At 42.1% G+C, this 23,721-nt stretch overlaps 1 protein-coding gene across 1 annotated transcript; it reads left to right on the top strand.

Annotated features, from left to right (window-relative positions):
- The first annotated feature begins 2,656 nt into the window (after positions 1 to 2,656).
- LOC132826784 (ATP-sensitive inward rectifier potassium channel 8-like) lies at positions 2,657 to 8,841 on the top strand. Its single transcript, XM_060842984.1, has one exon. The coding sequence runs from the start codon at positions 3,668 to 3,670 to the stop codon at positions 4,907 to 4,909; it is 1,242 nt and encodes a 413-aa protein (XP_060698967.1). The 5' UTR covers positions 2,657 to 3,667; the 3' UTR covers positions 4,910 to 8,841.
- The last annotated feature ends 14,880 nt before the right edge of the window (positions 8,842 to 23,721 follow it).

A 23,721-nucleotide genomic window follows, 5' to 3' on the forward strand; every position in this document is an offset into this window, starting at 1 on the left:
CTCCTGACTTATGTTGGTTAGATGGTGGACAGCCATTGGGGAAACAAGAGGCAGGTTATTTGCCAGAAAATTCTCACCTTTTTATCTAAAGACTGTATTTACACGTACAGTTGAATCCAGTTTCTGATCAATGGTCACCCCAGAAGGTTGATATTTGGGAATTTAGTGATGCTCATATCATTTAATGCCAAGGGAAGGTGACTGGATTCTCTCTTGTTGGAGATGGTTATCACCTGGCACTCGCATGACATATATGTTATTTGCTGTTCTCAGCCCAAACCTGAACATCATCCAGGCTGTGCTGCATGCAGGCAGGCATGGTCAGCTTCAGTATATGAGGAGTTGTGAATGGCACTAACAGTGCGCAGTTATCAACAAGATTCCCAATTTCTGACTTTGTAATGGAGGAAGGTCATTGATGTAACAGCTGAAGGTGATTGGGCTGAACGCAGAGGAGTTCCTGCAGATGCCCTGGGACTGAGTTGATTGAGCTTTAACACCCACAACCACCTTTTGTTTGAGCTAGTCTGACTCTGACCCATTTTCTTCCCGATTACCATTGATTTCAGTCTTGCTCGAGCTTCTTGTGGCCACATTTAGTAAAAAGGCTGCAACAAAAACACAAGTTGCTGGAAAAGCTCAGCAAGTCTGGCAGCTTCAGCGCAGAGAAATGAAAGTTAACATTTCGGCCCCTTCCTCAGAACGCATGTAAGAGGCTGCCTTCAGTTTAACCTTTTACCCATATTTGGACTATGACTCTAAGGAGATCAAAAACTAAGTGGTACTGATAAAACTGACCAAGCATCTGGGGAATGATGAGTGACTGTCATGTAACAGCACTGTCAACAATGACTTGCAACACTTTGTGAATGATCAAGATAGATGCTGTTCTTCTCTCTTTTCAACTTAGATCTTTCGTTCAACCTTTCAATGTTAATTTGCAGTACGAATACTCTTCCTCTCTCACACGGCTGTCGAAGTTGGACTGGACCCTCTCATAAAGATAAAAGAATGTCAAAACAAACTAATCTTTTTGTTAGCACAACAGTCATGAAACTTAATATGAAATGAAGAAGCTAAAATGATGGCGATCTGAAACAAACAGAACAAAAATTGCTTAGAGACTCAGTAAGTCTGGCAGCATCTGTAGAGAGTCAACAAAGTTAACTTCTGAGTCCAGTAAACCTTCGAGTCAATCCTGCTTTCTCACCACAAATGCTGCCAGACCTGCTGAATTTCTTCAGCAAGCTTGGTTTTTGTTTTATTTTATTCATGAAATTGACGTTGGTTCAATTTAAAGCTGTGTTAGATTAGATTAAATACCCCACAGTACGGAAACAGGCACTTTAGCCCATTGAGTCCACACCGACCCTCGAAAGAGCAACCACCCAGGTCCATTCCCCCACCCCTGACAAATGCACCTAACACTATGGGCAATTTAGCATGGCCAATCCAGCTGGCCTGCACACCTTTGGATTGTGTGAGGAAACTCACTCAGACACTGGGATAATGTACAAACTGGACACAGACAGTCGCCCGAGGGGGGGAATCGACCCTTGGTCCTTGGTGCTGTGAGGCAGCAGTGCTAACCACTGGATCACCCTATCTTATTAGACAGTCACAAAATGTATCCTAGATTAAATTAATCTCATTAAACAGATGCTTCCACGAGTTTATAAGATGTCTAGCTTTGAACATGCAAGACATTACAACTCGTTAATGAAATTGGATTGCAACCTTAAAGTTGAAGCCAACCCTCTTAGGAATCCAGCCATATTTTCAATATATTCCTCCTTTCTTGAAAATCAATCATTTCATTCCAGTAATCCAACTAATTTGGAACATTTTAGTCGTTGTTGGTGATCCCCGGCAGTGCCCTCCATCTGTACAAACCCCCACCTTGTTAAGGGACCCTCTCATTATGGAAAATGCGCTGTGTTACTCTGACCACTGTCACTGTCAAATAAACTGGTTGTGAGAAATGCGACTGAAATTGACTTCATTTTGCATTCACGAAGGGGCAGAACCAATACAGTCCTCCGGACACATTCGCGAAGATTTCTCAACAGTATCGAAAGAAACGCATTTTCTCTCCTCTCCCATTTGTCATCGCCCTGAGATCGTTTGCCAGTCGGAAAGCTACCTCAAGTTACCCACCCTGCCACCCAACCTATTAAACTGTCCAGTTTTGGGACTGGAAATGAGCTGTCGCCATCTCCGGGTTTAACACATTCGGTGCTGGCAAGGGCTGGTCAGAAAATGTTTCAGTTCTTGTGGAGAGGGACGGCAAGGTCTCTCTTACTGTCTGCTTAAGAGGTTGGGGGCAGACAGCAGTCTCTCAGAGAAATCTCAGTGGGGCGGACATTGAGTGGAAAAATGTTTATGTCTAATCGAGGGAGAGCCCTGATACATGAACCTCATCCCGAAACGGAAAGCGAAAAATCAACTCCAAATGACATTCAACGAAATTCAAACAGGCAACACAAAGCAGAACCAATGTGCTCGAAACAGACAAATTTTAATGATCTGAAAGAGTTAACAGCCTTTATCTTTTTAATATTTTTTTGGAAAAAAAAGATTTTCCTTTGGGACTGAGGTTCAAAGATCCTCCCATTTTACGTCAGAAAGTTAGAGTTTGGATTCGGGAACAGGGGTGAAAATCGGCTGAATCTGTGCCCTCGTAGTTACTCAGGGTTCGTAGCGACAGACAGGACAGTGTGTCCCAGGCCGGTGCAGTCTAACACATACACACACACAAACACACAGAGGCAGGAGACAGACCTCTGCCCGGGACTGGCGGTGTGGATGTGCGAGGTTCCCTTCAGTGATGCTCCACTTTCTCAGCCTGTCTCTCCTGCGGGTCTGCCCAGCTCTGGGATAGCAGCGACAGGGAGCGTTAGCTGGTCCCACGGCTGTGCCAGGCTGCCCCCACACCAGCGTACCACCGCGAAAGGACCAAGGGACAGGGGAGCCATGTTACACTTCGCCTTGGACATCAAGAAAGAAGGCAGACCCTCCTGCCCGGGTGTATAGCAAAAGGACACGCGGCTTTGAATACCGGGCACCGCTACATCAATATCGGAGTGTTTCTCTCTCTGTCTCATTCCCAGACACCAATTCAAGTGCCCAGCTCTGCTTCTATACCGAGGATCAGCAGTGCCACACTCTCTCCCAGACACCGCTACAACTGGTCTGCTCAGCAAAGTGGGTTCAGGAGTGTCACACTCTCTCTCCGTCTGAGTCTCCGACAAGGTCAGACTGTCTACAAAGGACCAGGAGTGAGTTCCTCTCTCTCTCTCTCAGACACCAACACTGAGTGGTCTACTTCACAACCGGGGGAACTGAAGTGCCAGTCTCTCTCGCCCTGACACCACTAAAGTGCCTGCCACACTCTCTCACAGACATCAGGGCAAACTCTACCCGTCTGCACAGGACCAGGAGTGAGCTGCTCTCTCCTAGACACCAAGACTGAGTGTTCTGCTTAGTAACTGGAGGACAGAAGTGCCCATCCCTGTCTCTCTCTCTCTCTCTCGCCCAGATCCCACGACAAAAGGCCAAACCCAAGTCAGACTCAGGAGCGCCAGTGTCTGCGGTCTGCCCTCGCCCCCAGCCCAGCCCAGCCCAGCGCAGGGTGCCTGGTGGGTAAGGCCAGGACTATGCGGCCACAATGTTGGCCAGGAAGAGCATCATCCCGGAGGAGTACGTGCTGGCCCGGATCGCCGCCGAGAACGTGCGGCGTCAGCCCCGGTACACGGCGCGGCCCCGCCAGGCTCGCTTCATCGCCAAGAACGGCTCGTGTAACGCGGCGCACAAGAACATCCGAGAGCAGGGCCGCTTCCTGCAGGATGTCTTCACCACCCTGGTGGACCTCAAGTGGCGCTACACCCTGTTCATCTTCACCATGTCGTTCCTGTGCAGCTGGCTCCTCTTCGCCATGATGTGGTGGCTGCTGGCGTTCGCTCACGGAGACCTGGACCCCCGGCGGCCGGGCACCGCCTTGGAGCCGTGTGTCACCAAAGTGCGATCCTTCAGCTCCGCCTTCCTGTTCTCCATCGAGGTGCAGGTCACCATCGGCTTCGGCGGCCGCATGATCACCGAGGAGTGTGCGAGTGCCATCGCCGGCCTGATCGTGCAGAACATCTCGGGGCTGATCATCAACGCGGTCATGTTGGGCTGTATCTTCATGAAGACGGCGCAAGCTCACCGCCGGGCGGAGACCCTCATCTTCAGCCGGCACGCCGTCATCTGCCTGAGGAACGGCCGCCTGTGCTTCATGTTCAGGGTGGGCGACCTCCGCAAGAGCATGATCATCAGCGCCTCGGTCAGGATGCAAGTGGTCCGCAGGAGTACCACCGCCGAGGGCGAGCTGCTGCCGCTGCACCAGATCGATATCCCGGTGGACAACCCCCTGGGCAGCGGCAGCATCTTCCTGGTGGCTCCGCTCACCATCAGCCACGTGGTGGACCGCCGCAGCCCGCTCTACCAGATCTCGGCCAGTGACCTGCAGAGCCAGAACCTGGAGGTCATCGTCATCCTCGAGGGGGTGGTGGAGACCACCGGCATCACCACCCAGGCCCGCACCTCCTACATCTCCGAGGAGATCCTCTGGGGTTACCGCTTCGTGCCGGTGGTCACCGAGGAGGACGGCACCTACTCGGTGGACTACTCCAAGTTCGGCAACCGCGTCAAGGTGGCGACCCCGCGCTGCTCCGCCCGGGAGCTGGACGAGAAGCCCTCCATCCTGATCCAGACCCTGCAGAGGAGCGAGCTCTCGCACCAGAATTCGCTGAGGAAGCGCAGCTCCATGAGGAGGAACAACTCCATGAGGAGGAGCACCTCCTCTCTGGTCATCCCCAAGGTCCAGTTCTTCACCCCCACCGACTCCGGGCCCGAAGCGAGCGAGAACTGAGCTCCCGGTTGGTGGCTCTCACTGCCCCTCCCACCCCCCCTCAAAGAGGGACTGTCCAGATACTGAACGTGCAGACCATTTTTGTGCCTTTACTTCACACGGTGTAATTTAACCCCTCGCCACTCTTTGAGCAACCGGCCTGATCTGGAACAAAACAGAAAATGCCGGAGAAACTCAGTAGGTCTGTACAGAGAGAGAGCAAAAGAGTTAACATCTCAAGTCCACTATTCTTTCTCCAGGAACCGTTCTCAAGAAGAGTCATACTGGACTCCAGATGTTAACTCTTCCTCTTTTCACACCATGATGCCAGGCATGCCAGTTTCTCCAGCATTTTCGGCTATAGTTCACATTTCCAGCATCCATATTATTTTACACTCACCTTATATCTGTATGCTTGTGAGTCTCCAAATTGGCATTGACCCATTAGTTAAGTGGCCTATTTTAAAAATGTAAAATGTGATACTCATGGTATATTAACAAATGTATGCTACATACCAAGGCAGCGATGACTTAGTCACTGTCTTAGTGCCATAGCATGCAAGTGCTGGGAAATGGGATTAAAGTAGATAGGCACTAAACAAGAAAACCAAAGAACTGCGGATGCTGGAAACTGGAAACACAAATGTTAATATTGCTTTCGCTTCACAGATGCTGCCAGATCTGCTGAGTTTTCCCAGCAATTTCTGTTCGTGTTGGAGGAGATAGGTGTTTGATAGCTGGTGCGGACACGATGGACTGAAGGGTCACTTTCGGTGCTGTAAAATTCTATGAATTCTATTGGCTAGAATAAAATTGTACATATAGAATTTGTAGAATTGTTTGTAGCATAAAATTGCAATTAGACTAGTGCACTTGATTTCTTGTAACTGCTATATCTCCAATAACATAGGCACCTACTGTAATCGAGTTTGGAAGTTCATGCAAAGTTGTGTTTGAAAATGTTCATGGTCCTTTTAATTAATATGTGTCATGTTTTTGTATTAGAGGCTGGATGGGCAGTGAGATTTACATTGAATTTAATATAATTCATACCTTGAAAGTGAATTTCTATAGCATTGGATTTTATTATGTGGTCTCCCTGAAGTTACAATCAGAATGTTGGTTGCAGTTTGAGTTCTAACTCTGCCCCACACTGGAACCACAATGGAACTATATTTTGATACTCAAGTGAGCATTCCAGGATGTGAGGTGATTTATTCACTGAATTCGTCTTTCAAAAGCTACCAAGTTTAAATATTAAAGTGCAGACTTTGTTATCTATGCACATTAAATAATTTCAGCTCAGCTTTAATGTGACAAGGAATTCGAGTATGAATTTTTACTGCATTTCTCCTGTGAACCAGAAATGATGATATGTTAAGGTCACTCCCTGTCAGAGAAGTTCTAGTCCATGATCCTAATATTTTAACTGCCGACTGTTGGAAATCTAGTGGTTGTCTAGAAGAAGTTTTTTCTATAGAAGATGACAATTAATGTTACATATGGGTGATCCAATCTGCTGGACTGGTTCAGACAACCTGTGGAGGGGAGAGGAGGGTTTGTGTTGTCTAGAAACTCTGCCATAATTTTTTCCCTTTACTAATTCTACAATCTCCATGCAATTACATGGCTATGTGTGTGTTTGGGGAGATGATGTTTTTGTTTCTATGTATCTCTCAGTATGTGTACATCTGTGAGTGTGTGTGTAGTTGGGATTCAGTTTGAATTTGTACATGTGATAGGTGTGTGTGTGGAGTGTGTGGATCGTGTTTGTATGGGTATGTTGGGATTGAGTTTGGATGTGGGTGAATCTATGGATTATATATGGTGTATGCTGTGTGTATGTGAGTGTGGTTATGTGGGCAGTATCTGTGGGTGGAGTTATGTGCAGTGAGAGTTCTGAATATTGGTGTGTGGGGGAGAGTGGGGAGTGTACGTGAGTAGGAATGTAAGAGTGAGAATGCATGAGTGAGAAAGTGAAGATGTGTGGGTGTGGGTGAATGGAGAATGTGTATGTATGGTTGTGTATAGGTGAGTAGGGAATGCATAATGTGTGCATATATAGGTGTGTGTTGGTAAGTGGGAAGCATGTGTGTGAGTATGTGTGGCTGGATGTGAATGAATTAGGTATGTCTGGGGTGTGTATGAATCGATAATTGGATAAATAGGGTGTGTGTGTGGTTTGGGTGTGTGTATGATTCTGTGTTGAGTGTGTATGTATCTATGTGTGTGGATGAGTGGAGTACATGAGTGTGTGTTATATGCATAGGTTGGGTATGTGCGCGCGTCTCTGTGTGGAATAGTGTGGGTGAGTGCATATGTGTGGGCAGGTTGGGTGTGGGTGATTGTGTATAGTGCGGGGAGAAGGCATTCAGCAAGTGACCATTTATTAGTTCCCCAGTTACCCTGAATATGGGATGGCTTGATAGACCTGCTTTCCTTTCCTGCATTCCAATTTCCTTTGTTCTTCCTGTTAACATCTTCATTAACAAGAGAAGTGATGTAACCCTATTGTCTGAGTAAGCAGGCTTGTGCATTTAAGCACATTCTTTTTTTAAAAGTATTAATTATTGTCTTCAGCCCCCAGTACAAACTCTGTTCTGCAGTTTGCTGGCTCCATCCTTCCCCTGGTAACTGTATGAGGCTGAGCAAAACTGTTCACCATGTTCTGTTCCATTTGAACAGCTTTGAAGTACATACCTGTGCCGTCACTAAGACAACTTGCTATCGCTTTTGTAACTTTGATTAACCCCTCCCCTGCTACACATTTGACTGAACAGCCTTGTTAAGCTTCCCATGTAATAATCTTTGTAAACTCAAGATCATCCAAATTTTCCTGTTCATGACCGAACTTGCACTAAATCCTGTCCATTTTGTGCTCACCAATGACATTGGCTCCTGGTTAAGCAATGTTATGATTTTCAAATTCTATCCTTAAATTCTTTCACTTCCTCAGTCCTCCCCATCTCTGTAACCTGCTGCAACCCTCCAAGATATCTATGCTCCTCTAACCCCAGCTTCTTGGGGGATCCCTGATTTTAATTATTTCATCATCGGTGGCTATTTTATGTTTTTATATATCCTTGCATCCAATCTGCAAGGATATATACTTTAAATCTTGAGCTAGCACTGATTCAAAAGGCTGAACGAGAATCAATGATAGTTTGTCATGAAGTCTGAGGGGTCAACTGTAGCCCACATAACGGGATGATGTGGTTGGGCAAGAATGAGGGTAAGATGGTAGAAAGGAATTTTATGCTATGGTCTAACCTCCATCATCTTTATGTAGCTTAATCGAAACACAGGAAGATTAGCTGTCTCCAGCAAGTGGGACTCCACTTTACTTCAGTCACATTCAAGCTACATAAGCAATGCCTTGCCAGCATTTTAAACCCTGGTCCGTATGGAACCAGTCTGTGTATAGGGAACCCAGTAGAAGTCTGAAGAATGTCGAGAAGAGGTGAGGGATAATTTTTGAAAACTGATTTTCTGCAGAATTCCATAGCATTGGGAGGAGGAGCTATGCCTCTTCCCTCCTGGCTCCTCAGGGATGCCTCACCCTCCTGCATTCGGCTCCCAAAGCCACTGTCTGCAATCTGGAATTTTATTCTAATTCCCTTGGTTCCCAGTGTCCTCAAGCTCCTGACAAGTTTTATGCTCCAACCCAACAACCTTGCTTGTTTTAAACCTCTGCCAGATGGAAGACTGTCCTGGGTTATTGAAGATTTAGGTCCAGGAGTTAAAATGACAGCGGCTTCACCCTGCGCTCTCACTATGTTGTGGATTTCCCTCTCAGCTGCACCTTCACAAACATCTTACCAGTTAAAATCACTCCTATGTTTAGATAGAAGGTGGGCTCCATATTTAAAGCTCTTGTGTGCCCTGAATTGTAAGCAATGATTTAACATCATTCTGAAAATATGGCTCTGTTGAATGCATTTTATGTAAATAAATTTTTACTGGTTCAAACTCTGTGTCCTGTCTTGGTAAAGTACTTCACTCACTTTTTACAATGTCAGAAGAATTCATGCTGTGATATGTGTTATATTTCCAGAGACTGATGTAAACAGCATTCCCTTTTATGATTTCTAAAGTATGTTCTGATTAACTAAATATTGGGCAGAAAAAACTGTACTCCAGATGATAAAGACCATGATGCCTGTTTATCAGCATGGCTTGATGGCCCTAAACCCCAAGGAAGTATCAAATACACAATCCTGACAATTCTGAGCAGAAAGTAATATCATTTATACTACACAGAGATAGACTGGTGTAGAGTCAACTTCTTAACTTTCAACATTGACGTTTGTCAGATTAAACAAAAATCTTAATGTATCATCAATTGCTTCGTAACATTGGGAATATCATTGAAGTTAAATGCTAGTGATCAGAAGTATGCGATTATGCTCAAGAAGGCACAGATGGAGCTCTGTTTCATTTAAAAATTGCTTCACACTATCGTGAACAATGCTGAAAACTTGCATCAGATCCTTGGTCTAATGCCTGCAATAGATCTTCAGGAAACAAGTATAAGGGCATTTGATTTTTAAAAAAAGATTTCACTAATTGTAAACAAAAGCAGAAAATGTTACAGAAACTCAGCAGACCTTACAACAACTGTGGAGAGAAACAGTTGCTGTTTCGAGTCCTATGTGACTCTTGAAGAAAGTCTCTCCAACATTTTCTTCATGTTTCAGATTTCCAGCATCCGCAGCATTTTGCTTTCGTTTTTTGTAACAGTTTTATTTGATGAAAGTTTCCACTCATGAGTGGCCCAAAGGAAAGTAAAGCATCAACTTCCTCCAGAATCACTGCCCCTTAGAACCTTAATCTTCGGCTTCTTGACATTCTCATACTCCCTTCCTTGCACTATTGATGACTATGTTTCAGTTGCCTTGGCTCCACACTCTGGAATTCTTAATACCCTCTTCTTTGATGCAAGCATTAAAACACACAATGTTTGAGATCTTCCTACAATATTGTTTTTTTATCCTCAGCTGCCATTTTGTGGTTAGATCTCTATGAAGTAACTAAAGAAAAGCATAAATTGTCTTGATTTTGTTTCTGATGTGGAGTGGAGGAGGAATTAGATGTGAACCACCGAATCACAAAGTGAGCTTGGAGAGAACTAACAGTTGATTTTTCACTGTATCGCACTTTATTTAATATTGGCTTAGAAAAAAAAACGATTTTAAATTTCAAAACTCGTAAAAGTGCCTGTGTGAATAGCAAACAAGCCTCTTAAAAAAGATTGTTTACTGAACTTGAGTGGAAATAAGATTGGTTACAGTGAAAAATGGTTGCTGATTTACTAAGAGATTGATTTGTGGCTATGTGACTAGAATAGATCAATTTAAAACCCTCCTCCATAAGTATTTCTGCAGTTATGTTATAGGAAGCATGGAAGAAAAACTTGCATTTATGTAGCACCTGTCACAGCCTCAATACATCCTAAAGTATTATCAAGTATTATAAGTTCTTTTGAAGTATGGTCACAATTATAAGAAGAGAAACATGCTGGAAAATTTATAAGAATTAGGAGCTGGAGTAGGTGTCTACTCACAAAAGTGTAGAAAGATGAAAGGGGATCTGATTGAAATGTAGAAAATTCTAACCAGGCTGGACAGGCTAGATGCAGGGAGAATGCTTTCTGTGGTTAGGGAGTCTGGAACCAGGGGTCACAGTCTCAGGATAAGGGGTGGGCCTTGTAGGAGTGACGAGGAAAAACTTCTTCTCAAATGGAAGTGAACTTATGGAATTCCTCATCACAGAAGGCCGAGAGACCAAGTTACTGAAAATATTGAAGAAAGAGACAGATTATTTTTGGATATTAAAAGCATCTAGCAGTATGGGGAGAAAGTGAGAATATGACATTAAGATGGAGAAACTCGGTGAACATAGTGAATGGTGGAACAGACTCAAAGGGCTAAATGACCTACTCCTGCTCCCTGTTTCCGTGTTTCTCTTATGCCCATTGAGCCATGACTGATACTCAATGAAATTGTCCAATTGTGGCTTTGACTTCACCTTCAGAAGTGCTTACAACACTCCAGGTATGATAGTACTCAGTGGTAGCACTCCTGTTTCTGAGTTAGACAGTTAAGAGTTTGAGTCCCGCTCCAGATGTTTGACTCCTTTCTGCCTGCCCCCATATAACCCCTGATTCCCCTGTGGATTTAAAATCTGTCTAATTCAGCCTCAAATGTATTCAGCCTTCAAACTCTCCACTGCTCTCTGAGAAAAAAAGCATTCCAAAGATTTGATTTTTGTAAAGAAAATCCAAAAGCCTATGAGAGAAGATTCATGAACCTCATGCTCCTCCAGCAATGGGAAGATGGCCAAATTATTTGTGGCATTGATGTGGGTTGAGGGATAAATATTGCCTCAGCAATGACAGAAAACTTTCCTGGTCTTCTTGAAATAATGCCATTTTGTCTCTTACAACTGCCTCTCAGGACAAATAGGGCCTTTGTTTAACATCTCACCTGACCTGAAAGAAAGCACTTCCAACAGTGCAACACTTCCTCAGTGCAACACTGACCTGTCAGTCTGGATTATGGAGTCCAACATCTGGACTCAAACTCTTAACTGTCTGACTCAGAAACAGGAGTGCTACCTCTGAGTACTATCATACCTGGAGTGTTGTAAGCACTTCTGAAAACAACACCTTAGGAAATATATACTGGACTTTGGAGAGATAGTGTAGTGTGTCAAAGTTCGCAGATGACACTAAGATGAGTAGGAGAACAAAGTGTGCAGAGGACACTGAAAGTCTGCAGAGGGATATAGGTAGGTTAAGTGAGTGGGCAAGAGTTGAACAGATGGAGTACAATGTTGGTAAAAATGAGATCGTCCATTTTGGTAGGAATATCAGCATAATGGACTATTATTTAACTGGCAAAAAATTGCAGCATGCCACTGTGCAGAGAGACTTAGGTGTCCTTGTACACGAATCACAAAAAAATGGGTTTGCAGATGCAGCAGGTTATTAAGAATGGAATGATTAGTTTCTCTACAGTATGGAAACAGGCCCCTTGGCCCTCTGAAGAATAACTCACCCAGACCCATTCCCCTTCACTATATTTACCCCTGACTAATGCACCTAACACTATGGGCAATTTAGCATGGCCAATTCACCTGACCTGCACATCTTTGGATTGTGGGAGGAAATGGAGCACTCAGAGGAAACCCACACTGACACAGAGAGAATGTGTAAAGTCCACACAGGCAGTCGCCTAAGGCTGGAATCAAACCCGAGTGCCTGGCACTGTGAGGCAGCAGTGCTAACCACTGAGTCACCGTGCCACCCAAATATTGTCCTTCATTGCTGGAGAGATGGAGTTTAAAAAAGGGAGGTTATGCTACAGCTGCGTAGAGTGCTGGTGAGGCTATACCTGGAGTACTGAGTACAGTTTTGGTCTCCTTACCTGAGGAAGAATGGAAGGGTTGCAGAGGAGGTTCACTAGGTTGATTCTGGAGATGAGGGGGTTGGCATATGAGGAGATTGGACTATATTGGAATTTAGAAGAATTAGGGGCATCTTATAGTAATATATAAAATTATGAAGAGACTAGATAAGGTATAAGCAAACAGCTTGTTTCCACTGATGGGTGAAACTAGAACTGGGGGTCATAGCCTCAAAACAAGGGGGAGCAAATTTAGGGTTGAGTTGAAGAGGAAATTCTTCACCAAAAAGGTTGTGAATAGAGTAAATATCATCACCCAAATGGTTGTGAATCTGTAGAATTCCCTGTCTAATGAAGCAGTTGAAGCTACCTGGTTGAATGTTTTTTAAGGCAAAGATAGATTTTCGAGCAGTAAAGGAATTAAGGGTTGTGATGAGCAGGTGGAGAGGTGGACCTGAGTCCATGAAAAGATCATCTATAATCTTAATGAATGACAGAGCAGGCTCGAGGGGCCAGATGGCCTACTGCTGCTCCTAGTTCTTATGTTCTTAGGAATGTAGCAAGAGGTTTACTTGGATGACAGCTGGACTCTAAAGATTGAGCTATGAGGAGAGAATTAATAAACTAAAGTTGCACTTTTAGAATTTAAAGATGAAAAGGGTCATTTGATTACAAGTTTCAGAACAAATAGAGTAGTGGGAGAAATATTACCATGAGTTGCGGTATCTAGGAATAGAGAGAATAGTCTAAAGATTTGAGCCAATCCATTCAGGATTGCAATTAGAAAACAGTTCTTGCAAAGAATAGGTTGAAATTTGCAACTCTCACTATGGAAATTAATGTTCAATCAATTGTCAATTTTAAATCTGAGATTGATTGATCGATTTTGATAGTCAAAAGCATTAAGAAATGTGGAGCAAAGATAGACATGGAGAATTAATGTTATCAGCGTTGATCTCATCTCATTGAATAAAGCAAATAGCTTGAAGGTTGAAATGGACTTGTCCTTTTTTTTGTTTCTATGAGCCAAGAACCAAGAACCTGCTCAATAGAAACAAGATTCATGCAGCAACTGCAAATAAAGGATAAAGGAAATCAAGTGAAACAGATGTTACAAGAGTTGAAACATCCAAATATTGGTTGCCACCAGTATCTAACATAAACAAAGAATTAATAGTTGCTTGAAATTTTTATTAGTAGAAATTAAGTATCATTTAGGATCACACTTTCTGTTTTGCCATTTTACTGTTTGTTACATTTGCTTCAGTTTAACTGAAAATTAATCTAGTAATTGTTTTGGACTGCACATCATATGTCATTTTTATTTCTTTGTTATTTGTAGGACTGACATCTTGAAGAGTACCACAGAGGTTTGCCTTTTTAGGGTTTGTTGTGCTAGTTTGATTTACAGTTGAGTTTTAGTGTCCCTGTATAAATGCAACATACAATAGAAAGCAATGGGATTTTATGCTCATTTATTCGTGATAAATGAACAGTTCAAAATGAGTCCAGTTCAATCCTAAGGAAAATTGTTGACATTGCTTTGAAATAAAATGGATCATAACTTTAGTATAATACAACATGTCAAGATGCCTTTTAGAACCAGTCACCTATTATGGAAGCTACCAGACAAGCATTTCCATTGGCCAGCCCATGACTCCAGGATTGACAGCAACATGGCTGGCTGTTAACTGTCCTCTGAAATGGCTTAGCAAGACACTCAGTGCAAGGAAAATCAGAGATGGCCGACAAACATTAGCTTTACCAGTGATATCCGACTCCCATTGCAAATGGAATTGAGGTCACAATGAGATCAGCCATGATCTTATTGAATGGCAGAGCATGCTTGAGAGACTGGAAGTTCTACATGGACCAGTCAGCCTAAATTCTAATTTGCATGTTCTATGAAGAAGAAAGATTGCTTGCGTAATATATTAACCAGCTTATCATTAACTAAAAATAAACAAAAACAGGAAGTGCTGAAGAAGCTCAGCAGATCCGGCAACATCTGTAAAGAGAGAAACAGTGTTAACATTTCACTGACATAGGTGAGTTGTACAATTCACATGGATATAACTTTAACTGTTATTATGAAACTGTTACTTGGATATTAATTTATCCAAGCTGTAACAATGGCTACGAGGAGAACACTGGTTATGTTTAACTAAGCCACCAGTACTATTTTAACTCAATTTACTTCCTTACTTCAAAATAAGTATTCAGACATCATATTCTCAAACTTAAATAATGAACAATGGGACGATATAATAAGAGTACTTATGGAATTTAAGGAAACCTATCGAGATTAACCAAGATATACAGCCTTAGTCATGCATCGTGGGAAAATAAGGAAATCAGTGCCATCACACTCCTGACTTGTGCCTTGTAGATGATGGACAGTCATTGGCAGAGTCAGGAGGTGAATTACATGTTGCAGTGTTCTGAACCTCTGACTTGCTTTTGTAGCCATTGTATTTATATGGCTAGTCTGGTTCAGCTTCTCTTCAATGGTAACCCCCAGTATGTTGATAGTGGAGGATTCAGTGATAGTAATGTCACTGAATGTCAATGAACCATGGTTATATTCTCTCTTTTGGAAATGGTCATTGCCTGGCATTTGTATGATGTGAATGTTACTTGCCAGTTTTCAGCCAAAACCTGGATATTCTCTAGGTCTCACTGCATTTGGACATGGATTGCTTTAGTACTTGAGGAGTCATGATGGTGCTTAATAGTGTGCAGTCATCAGTGAACTTTGACCTTCTCTCAGAGGACTGTGAGTCTTTCAAATTCTCTCCTTCAATACACAATGGATGCAGAACCTTTAAATATTTTTAAGGTAGGAACAGACAGATTCTCGGTTACCAAAGGGTTGAAAGATCATTGATGGAATGGATGTTCAGAAATGTAGAGTTCACGTTAAAATCACATCAACTGTGATCTTATTGGACAGCAGAGCTGGCTCAAAAGTTTGGGTAGACTACTTTTTTTTTCTTGTTTATATGTTCATATGCTATGATGGAGGAAGGGTCATTGATGAAGCAGTTGAACATGGTTGGGCCTAGGACAGTTGCCTGAGGAACTTCTCTGGAGATGACCTGAAGCTGAGGTGACTGATCTCCAATAATTGCAACCATCTTCCTATGTGCTTGGATGACTCCAGCCATCAGTAAGGTTTCCTTATGATTCTCATTAACTTTGGTTTAGGTTTTTTGATGCTCCACTCAGCCTGGATATCAAGGTATCATTTTCAACTCACCTCTAAAATTCAACTCTTTTACCAAGATGACCCAAGGTTGTAATGAGGTCAGGAGCTGAGTGGCCCTGACAGAACCCAAATTGAATATCAGTGAACAGGTTAATGCTAAGCAAGTGCTGCTTGTTGCATTGTTGATGAAATCTTCCATTACAGCAGAGATGTCATGGAACTGAGATGACTGACCTCCAGTAGCCACAGCCATCTCTCTTTGTACACATCCCATGAATGAATTAATAAAAGCCCAGAGTCATAGTTATAGAATCATAGAGACATACAGCACAGAAACAGACCCTTTGGTCCAACTTATCCATGCGATCCAGATATCCTAAATTAACCTAGTCCCATTTGCCAGCACTTGGCCCATATCCCTCTAAACTGTTCCTATTCATATACCATCCAGATGCCTTTTAAATATTGTAATTGTACCAGCCTCCACCACTTCCTCTGCCAGCTCATTCCATTCAGACATCACCATCTGCTTGAAAAAATTGCCCCTTAGGTCCCTTTTAAATCTTTCCCCTCTCACCCTAAACCTATGCCCTCTAGTTCTGGACTTCCCCACCCCAGGGGAAAGACCTTGTCTATCCATGCCCCTCACGATTTTATAAACCTCTATAAGGTCACCCTCTATGACTCCAGTTAAATTTTATGGCTACGAAAGGCTGGACAAACAGACTTGGAAAAGCTGTAGGATCCATGCTTTATGTTGCATAGCATAGCCTCTGCCCTGAATTTGCTGTGTTTTTTCAGATTGAGATGTGGGCAGTTGAAGAAGCAGCAGAGAAAAGCAGACCTCTGTTCTGTCTCATTGCTATTTGCCTTCTTTATTCTAAATGCAGGTTCTGTACAGTTGGGCACACCCAAATTACCAGTCATGACATTGATATACAATAATACAATACAGAACAGGAACAGGCCCTTTGTCACACCAAACCTGTGCTTATTCCTAATTCCTGATTCCTAGTCCTTACTTAGGCCTGCTACTCACTGCCCATACGCGGTTTCTATCCTTCTGTTCATCTGCCATGTTGAACCCACACTCATCCTGCAATGAGAAATCATGGCCCTGTTGCTGCCTCACTAATAACCAGGAGTGCCTGCTGGCTGCTGCTGTTGCCACCTCCAACCACCAGGAGGAGCCACATCCACCGACTCCAACCACTGGGAAGCTGCCACCACACCCGCTCTTGCTGCTGCTAACTTGCCAACAAAAAGAAAACGAATGAAAAACATGGAAGAAAAGGAGCAGAAGCTAAATGAAAGATGTGAAATAAAGTAGATGAGCCCCAGATAAGAGCCTGCATTTAGTCCTGCTACTCTGGCGCTACAAATGTTGCTCTGCTAGGCCCGGTTGATGGTCAAGTGCAAACAATGGAAGTGCCATGCAAAAGCTAAGCTTCCCACCTGCCTCCTTAAATAACATGTCTCACTTGCAGCAGGGTATACTAGACCTTAATGAACCAGACAAGCTTTTCCCAAAAATTATTTCAACTTAATTCCAGATTTTAAAATTGAACTGAAACTATACCATCTACCTAGATCCCCAGAATATTATCAGTGTGCCTGATTAACAGGCCAGCGATAAAACCACCAAACCATTTACCTCTCCAGTGATTTCATTTTGTTCAAAGAAGAGTGATTTGAATTGCTGAGAGGGAGAGTTACTTATCCAAATATGGAGTTATCTCAGCGAGTTTTGTAGCTAAGGTTGCGGTTTTGGATGTAGGTTTGCTCGCTGATATGGGGTTATCTCCTCGCCAGAACCACAACAGGGGGTGGTGTAGGAAAACTGACATTGGCATCAGTCCAAGGCTGAGTGTTGCAATGAAATACAACAGAAAACCAGCAGCTTCATCCCAAAAGAAAAATTGTAAACATGCATATTTGTTCACAGACTTTGATAATGAGACTATAAAGAGCTCAACATCCTCGATTAGATCAAAAGGTCACCATGACACTGCTGTCAACAAAGAAGCTTGGTCTCAGTGAGGTGAGATTGGGAACTCAATATTCCAGCTTATAAAACCTTTAGGAGAGTGAAGGATAATACCAAAATATACAATGAAACTTATTAAACAGAAAGGGCTTGTTAACAGTGGTGTATGCTTGGATTGCAGATTTTTAAAGAAAAGGAGCATTGACAATGTTAGGAGTGTACGATGAGCCCTAACACATTTGGAATTCTTTGAGGATGAAATTTGTTTGCAGTTTTAAGAGATCGTAGAACTAAAGTTGTCATAAGACGAATCTTAACTTAAAGCAGACTTTTGGAATCGGAGTAGAAAAGGGCTTGTAAAATACGTTCCACGGGGTGTTTCGTTAACCAGTACCTTGCACATCCACCAAGAAAAGATTTAACATTAGATTTGGGTCCAAGCATAATGGAGTAGGTCAAATAAACAATCTAAAGACAGAACAATCCTTGGAAGACAATGATTATTGCACAGTGTGAAAGTAAACAGGGAGTGTTAAAACATTGGATTGAAATGCTAGCATCACTTCATTGCCAATAGCACCACTAAAAGTGGAGGCTATTGATGGTACTGTACTTGGGGCTTGAGTTTCTTTTAGCACTGGATGTGCTAAATGCTTTGCAGGGACATATTTGCAAGGTTGGGTGGGTCAATTTGCATACACAGTTGTAGTTTTATATATCTTGTGAGGATACCTTGGGAGGTTCCTGTCCAATGGGCCCAGCGATTCTGTGAAGAAGGAACCTTCCTCTCCCAACTCTCACACCCATGTAAATACATACACACACACACACACACACACACACACACACACACCCCCTAACACAAACCCTGGCCTCTCCTGTCATTCATTAGACCAGACTTAAGGGTATCAAATGTCTATTTGAAGGTGATGGCCTAGCACCAGTAACAGGGGAAGGCAGATAACTTGTACATATGTCACACAGTGGACTAAACATCCTTGTATTCAAGTCCATGGGTGGTGTGTAGAAAATCCAGCTCTTTGCATTCTCCCCACAACTTGCTTTCTACCTATCTTAGTATTCTGAGCAAAAATTGCTAAAACACACTCTCTTTCACACAGCCCTTTCATCCAAGAATATCAATTGTGAATAGTTGAGACCCCAGCAGTGATTCCTGTGACGCCCCACAAATTATCAATCTGCAATGATCTACTTATCCCAATGGTCTGATCATATCCTTCTGTCAATCCTCTCTCTGTGCCAATATTATTAACCTAAACACCATGAGGTCATGTGACACATTTCATGTAACACTTAAAGGAACTTGAAATCTTAATAGGCTACATCTCGTGGCCCAACTTTATTTACTTTGCTTGTTACATCCTCAGGAACTCAAATAAGTTTGTCAAAAATGATTTCTCTTTCACAAAACCAATGTTTTGTGGCGGCACGGTGGCACAGTGGTTAGCACTGCTGCCTCACAGCGCCTGAGACCCGGGTTCAATTCCCGACTCAGGTGACTGACTGTGTGGAGTTTGCACGTTCTCCCCGTGTCTGCGTGGGTTTCCTCCGGGTGCTCCGGTTTCCTCCCACAGTCCAAAGATGTGCGGGTCAGGTGAATTGGACATGCTAAATTGCCCGTAGTGTTAGGTAAGGGGTAAATGTAGGGGTATGGGTGGGTTTCGCTTCGGCGGGTTGGTGTGGACTTGTTGGGCCGAAGGGCCTGTTTCCACACTGTAAGTCTAATCTAATCTAATGTTTCGTTATTAATGTTGCCAATAATATTGCATTCCAGTTTCTGGACTGCAACATCTATATTATAATGAACTTCCAATGTGTTTTTATGCTTATTCACTTACTCCTTTTGTAAATAGAGCTGTTAGTTTTCTGTTTTTTTCTAATCGGAGTGAGTTTTCCAAAATCTAGGGAATTTTGGAAGTTTACAACTAATGCAAACATTATCTCTGCAGCCACTTCTTTTCAGACCCTAAGATACAGACAATGAAAGAAAGACTTAAATGGAATTTTTGTCAAAAATCACTTTGCAACTAATAAAGTATTTTCAGTCACTTGCAAGTAGGTCTAAATCTCAGAGTAATGGGCCAAAGTCATAGCTATGCTTTAAAAGGTAATGGTAATTTCACTTCGACATTAATCCAGTTTGTAGTTGTCACAAGATAACTTGCTTTTAAATGCCTATTTTCAATGGGAAAAGTCTTGAGTCATTAATACTTTCACATATTCCAGTATTACAAAGATGATTTATATTTAAATTTACCTGAAAGGTTCAATTTTGAAAGATTATTAAAATTGATTTATTTATTTTATCTAAAAACTTGAAGTGGTTTATTTCATAGGTAATTAAAAAGTTCATTCTGGGCATTGAGACCATGATCAAGTCTTTTGTGAACCAAACAGCCAGTTGTAATTGCTTTCTTTGCAGTAGACCCCTGTAAGGTCTGTTTTGAACAGTGACTAGAGGCAGAGGGTTTTATTGGTTCACTTGGAGGAAATACTGTTTCGAACAAACTTCCCAGCTGATCTTTCCCATTTCTGAAAATAAAACTCCTTGTTTGTTAATGGTGAAACTTTTTTTATCTTTTAAAAGAGTGATTGAAAGGGAATCTCAAGATGTACTTCCTCAGTAAGCTATGTCTGCAAGACGTCAAAGCTAACTGTGTGTGGTGTGTGATACGACCACATGACAACATAGCAGCAGACTTTGGAACTTCCTAGTTTTATCCATTTGCCTTTATGAATAAGCTGTTGGCCAAAGTGTTGTTTCTCAGAAAACTAATATGTTTCTCTATTTTGCTGAATATCTTGCATGTTTTGGGAATATTTAGAAGGATACACACATAAACTTCCACATTACTGTCTGTATATCTTAACGAATTGTTACATATTTATTGAAAAAGCTTTTCTTTGATAATAAACCAATAATTTTGTTTAGTAAAAAATCTGACGAGTAGTTTGTATTGTTTAAAATCTGATATAGATAAGGCAGTTAATTGTTCATCTTGATAACTGAGAAAAAGATTTTTTAAATTTATGCTGTAACTTAAAAATAATGGGTCAGAACAACAGTGCACTTCTCCAGACTTGATCATGATATTGAAAAGTTTACACTGCAATGATATACTGGCTACAGTTAGTTAATTTGTCCTGTGTAAACATAATCACTTACTGGTGCAAAGTTTGCATCTCATTGGATGAATCGAAGAATTAAGACTTTGTTTAGTAAAACTTTATATATTTTATTGCTAGCATAAGGATTTTGAGCAAGGAAATTCATTGATGTTTTATAGCATACAAAACGCAAGCTCCACATCACAACACATATTAGTCTTGCTTATGGATGGAACCAGTGACACCAGACCTGAGAAAATATCTTGCAGAAAACTTCAACAGAACTTGAGGTTATGCCAAGCATCTTTGATTAGATTTCTTACAGTGTGGAAACAGGCCCTTCGGCCCAACAAGTCCACACTGATCCTACAAAGAGTCACCCACCCAGAATTATTTCCCTCCATTTACCTGTAATACGATGGGCAATTTAGCATGGCCACTTCATCTCACCCGCACATCATTTGGAATGTAGGAGGAAACCTACAGGGAGAATGTGCAAACTCCACATGACAGTCACCTGAGGAGAGAATCAAACCTGGGTACCTGGCCCTGTAGGCAGCAGTGTTAACCATTGAACTACCGTACCACCCAAAGCTGTTTCAGGTTAAATTAGATTCCCTACAGTATGGAAACAGGCCCTTTGGCCCATCAAGTCCACACCAACCCTCTAAAGAGCAACCACCCAGACCCATTTCCCCACCTCTGACTAATGCACCTGACACAATAGGTATTTTAGCAATTCACCTGGCCTGCACATCTTTGGATTGTGGGAGGAAATCCACGCAGACAAGGGGAGAATGTGCAAACACCACACAGACAGTCGCCCAAGGCAGGGATCGAACTCCATCCCTGATGCTGTGAGGCAGCAGTGCTAATCACTGAGCCACTGTTCTGCCCCTGTGAGCTTTGAGGTTGTTTTGGAGCACTGATGATGTCAGAGGCCCAAATTCAAGGTTTGTTGATGTTGACTCAAAAGTAACCAAGCAGCTTGCGAAATTTAACTTAAATTAATTGATCATTGCAAAGGTGGAGTTGAGACCAAAATTGGATCAGCCATGATCTTATTGATGAGCAGAATGCACTTGAGGGATCGAATCGGCTACTCCAAATTCATATGATCTTTGAAGATGGAAGATTGCTTTCATAATTGCCTCTTTCTACCTGGATGATAGCCAGAAATACACATACAATATAAATACCGATGTTTAAGTTTATTTTGCTTTCAGGTATGACCACAAAGTTCAGTAAACACTTGATAAGAACATTTGACAGGTGAGTAATATAATTAACATGGATTTAATTTAAATGTTGCTGTGATACTGCTATTTGATTAGATTCCCTACAGCGTGGAAACAGGCCCTTCGGTCTAACAAGTCCACACCGACCCTCCGAAAAGTAATCCATCCAGATCCATTTCCCTCTGACTAATGCACCTAACACTACGGGACAATTTAGCACGGCCAATTCACCTGACCTGCACATCTTTGGATTGTGGGAGGAAACCGGAGCACCCGGAGGAAACCCACGCAGACACGGGGAGAATGTACAAACTCCATTGGCCCTCAATTTATCCAGAAATATGCCAATAGTAATATGTACCTGCTGCAAATTAATTATCTTTCAAAATATTCAATCACTCTCCAATTTAAAATGATCCATCAATTTGCAGAAAATAAGATGGGGAAGATGGTGGTGTAAAGTGTCACAGAATTATTAATCCAGAGGCAAAGACTAATATTCTGGAACATGGACTCAAATCCCACCATAGAAGCTGGTTGAAGTTTAATTCATTAAATTATAAATCTGACATTAAAAGCTAGTAAAGCTATTATTGATTGATGTAGAGAACCATTTAGTTCACGAAGGCCTGTGAGGAAAGGAAATCTGCTATTTTGATCTGGCCTGGTCTATTTGTGACTCCAGACCCACAAAGTATTTTGTTGACTCTTAACAGTTTTCTGAAATAGTTAAGCAAACTACACAGTTTATCATTGTTTCATGATGAGGCAACAGATCCTGGCCTTGAAATGTCAATGTGTCATAAAAGAATACATACAAAGATGAGGCAAATTTGTCCAAATAAACAGTTCTCATGTTTAATATTAACATTTGTCTGCTGGAATGATCAATTTTGTTAGGAATTTAGTAAATTGTGACGATCAATTTTCAAAACAAATGAAATTATTTGTTGTACAAGTCTAGCATTTACATGATGGGTTTTCCCACTGTCGTCAAAATTGACGAAGTTAAAAATCACACAACACCAGGTTATAGTCCAACAGGTTTAATTGGAAGCACACTAGCTTTCGGAGCATCGCTCCTTCATCAGGTGATTGTGTACCTGATGAAGGAGCAGCCCTCCAAAGGCTAGTGTGCTTCCAATTAAACCTGTAGGACTATAACCTGGTGTTGTGTGATTTTTAACTTTGTACACCCCAGTCCAACACCGGCATCTCCAACTCACATCAAAATTGACACAACTGAAAAGGACTATTTTAAAAATGCTGTTTTAATAGCTGCATGTGTATATCAGCTTTGTTCATGGCCTGGACACAACATCATTTTTTACATTTCAGATGATGTTATACATGAATATATGACATCCCAAAACCCATGAATTATTTCAGATGTGAAGTTACTGCCACATGTTTGGTAATTAATTAAATCAATGAAACAGAGCAGCAGAAGCAAATTTTGGGACCCATTAGAGACAATATGAAACATAATGTACATAAATGGAAAGCATGAGCTAAATGCTAAACCATTACAAATTGCTGTAATTAGCTCCCTCCCTCCCTACTTGATCTGTGTGGGTGGTTAAAACTGGCTAGGGTTTCCCATACCAAGAACATTTCTCTAGAGTTCAGGATTCCATGCAGCTGGTCTTTCATAACACCAATTTTTCGGAAAAATAACCAATCTAAGAGTGGCACGTCTATAGCACTCCACAACCTCATGACATTGCAGAATGTTTTATAGCATTGAAGTAGTTGAAACGTTGGGAGTCAGTTCAATCGAACGGGTAGCCAGTTTATTAGAGTGATGCCAATAGCATTGGTTCAGTTCTGACACCAGTTGAGGTTACCGTGGAAGACACTCCTTC

Source organism: Hemiscyllium ocellatum, chromosome 23 (assembly GCF_020745735.1).
Source record: "Hemiscyllium ocellatum isolate sHemOce1 chromosome 23, sHemOce1.pat.X.cur, whole genome shotgun sequence".
Classification (NCBI taxonomy): domain Eukaryota; kingdom Metazoa; phylum Chordata; class Chondrichthyes; order Orectolobiformes; family Hemiscylliidae; genus Hemiscyllium; species Hemiscyllium ocellatum.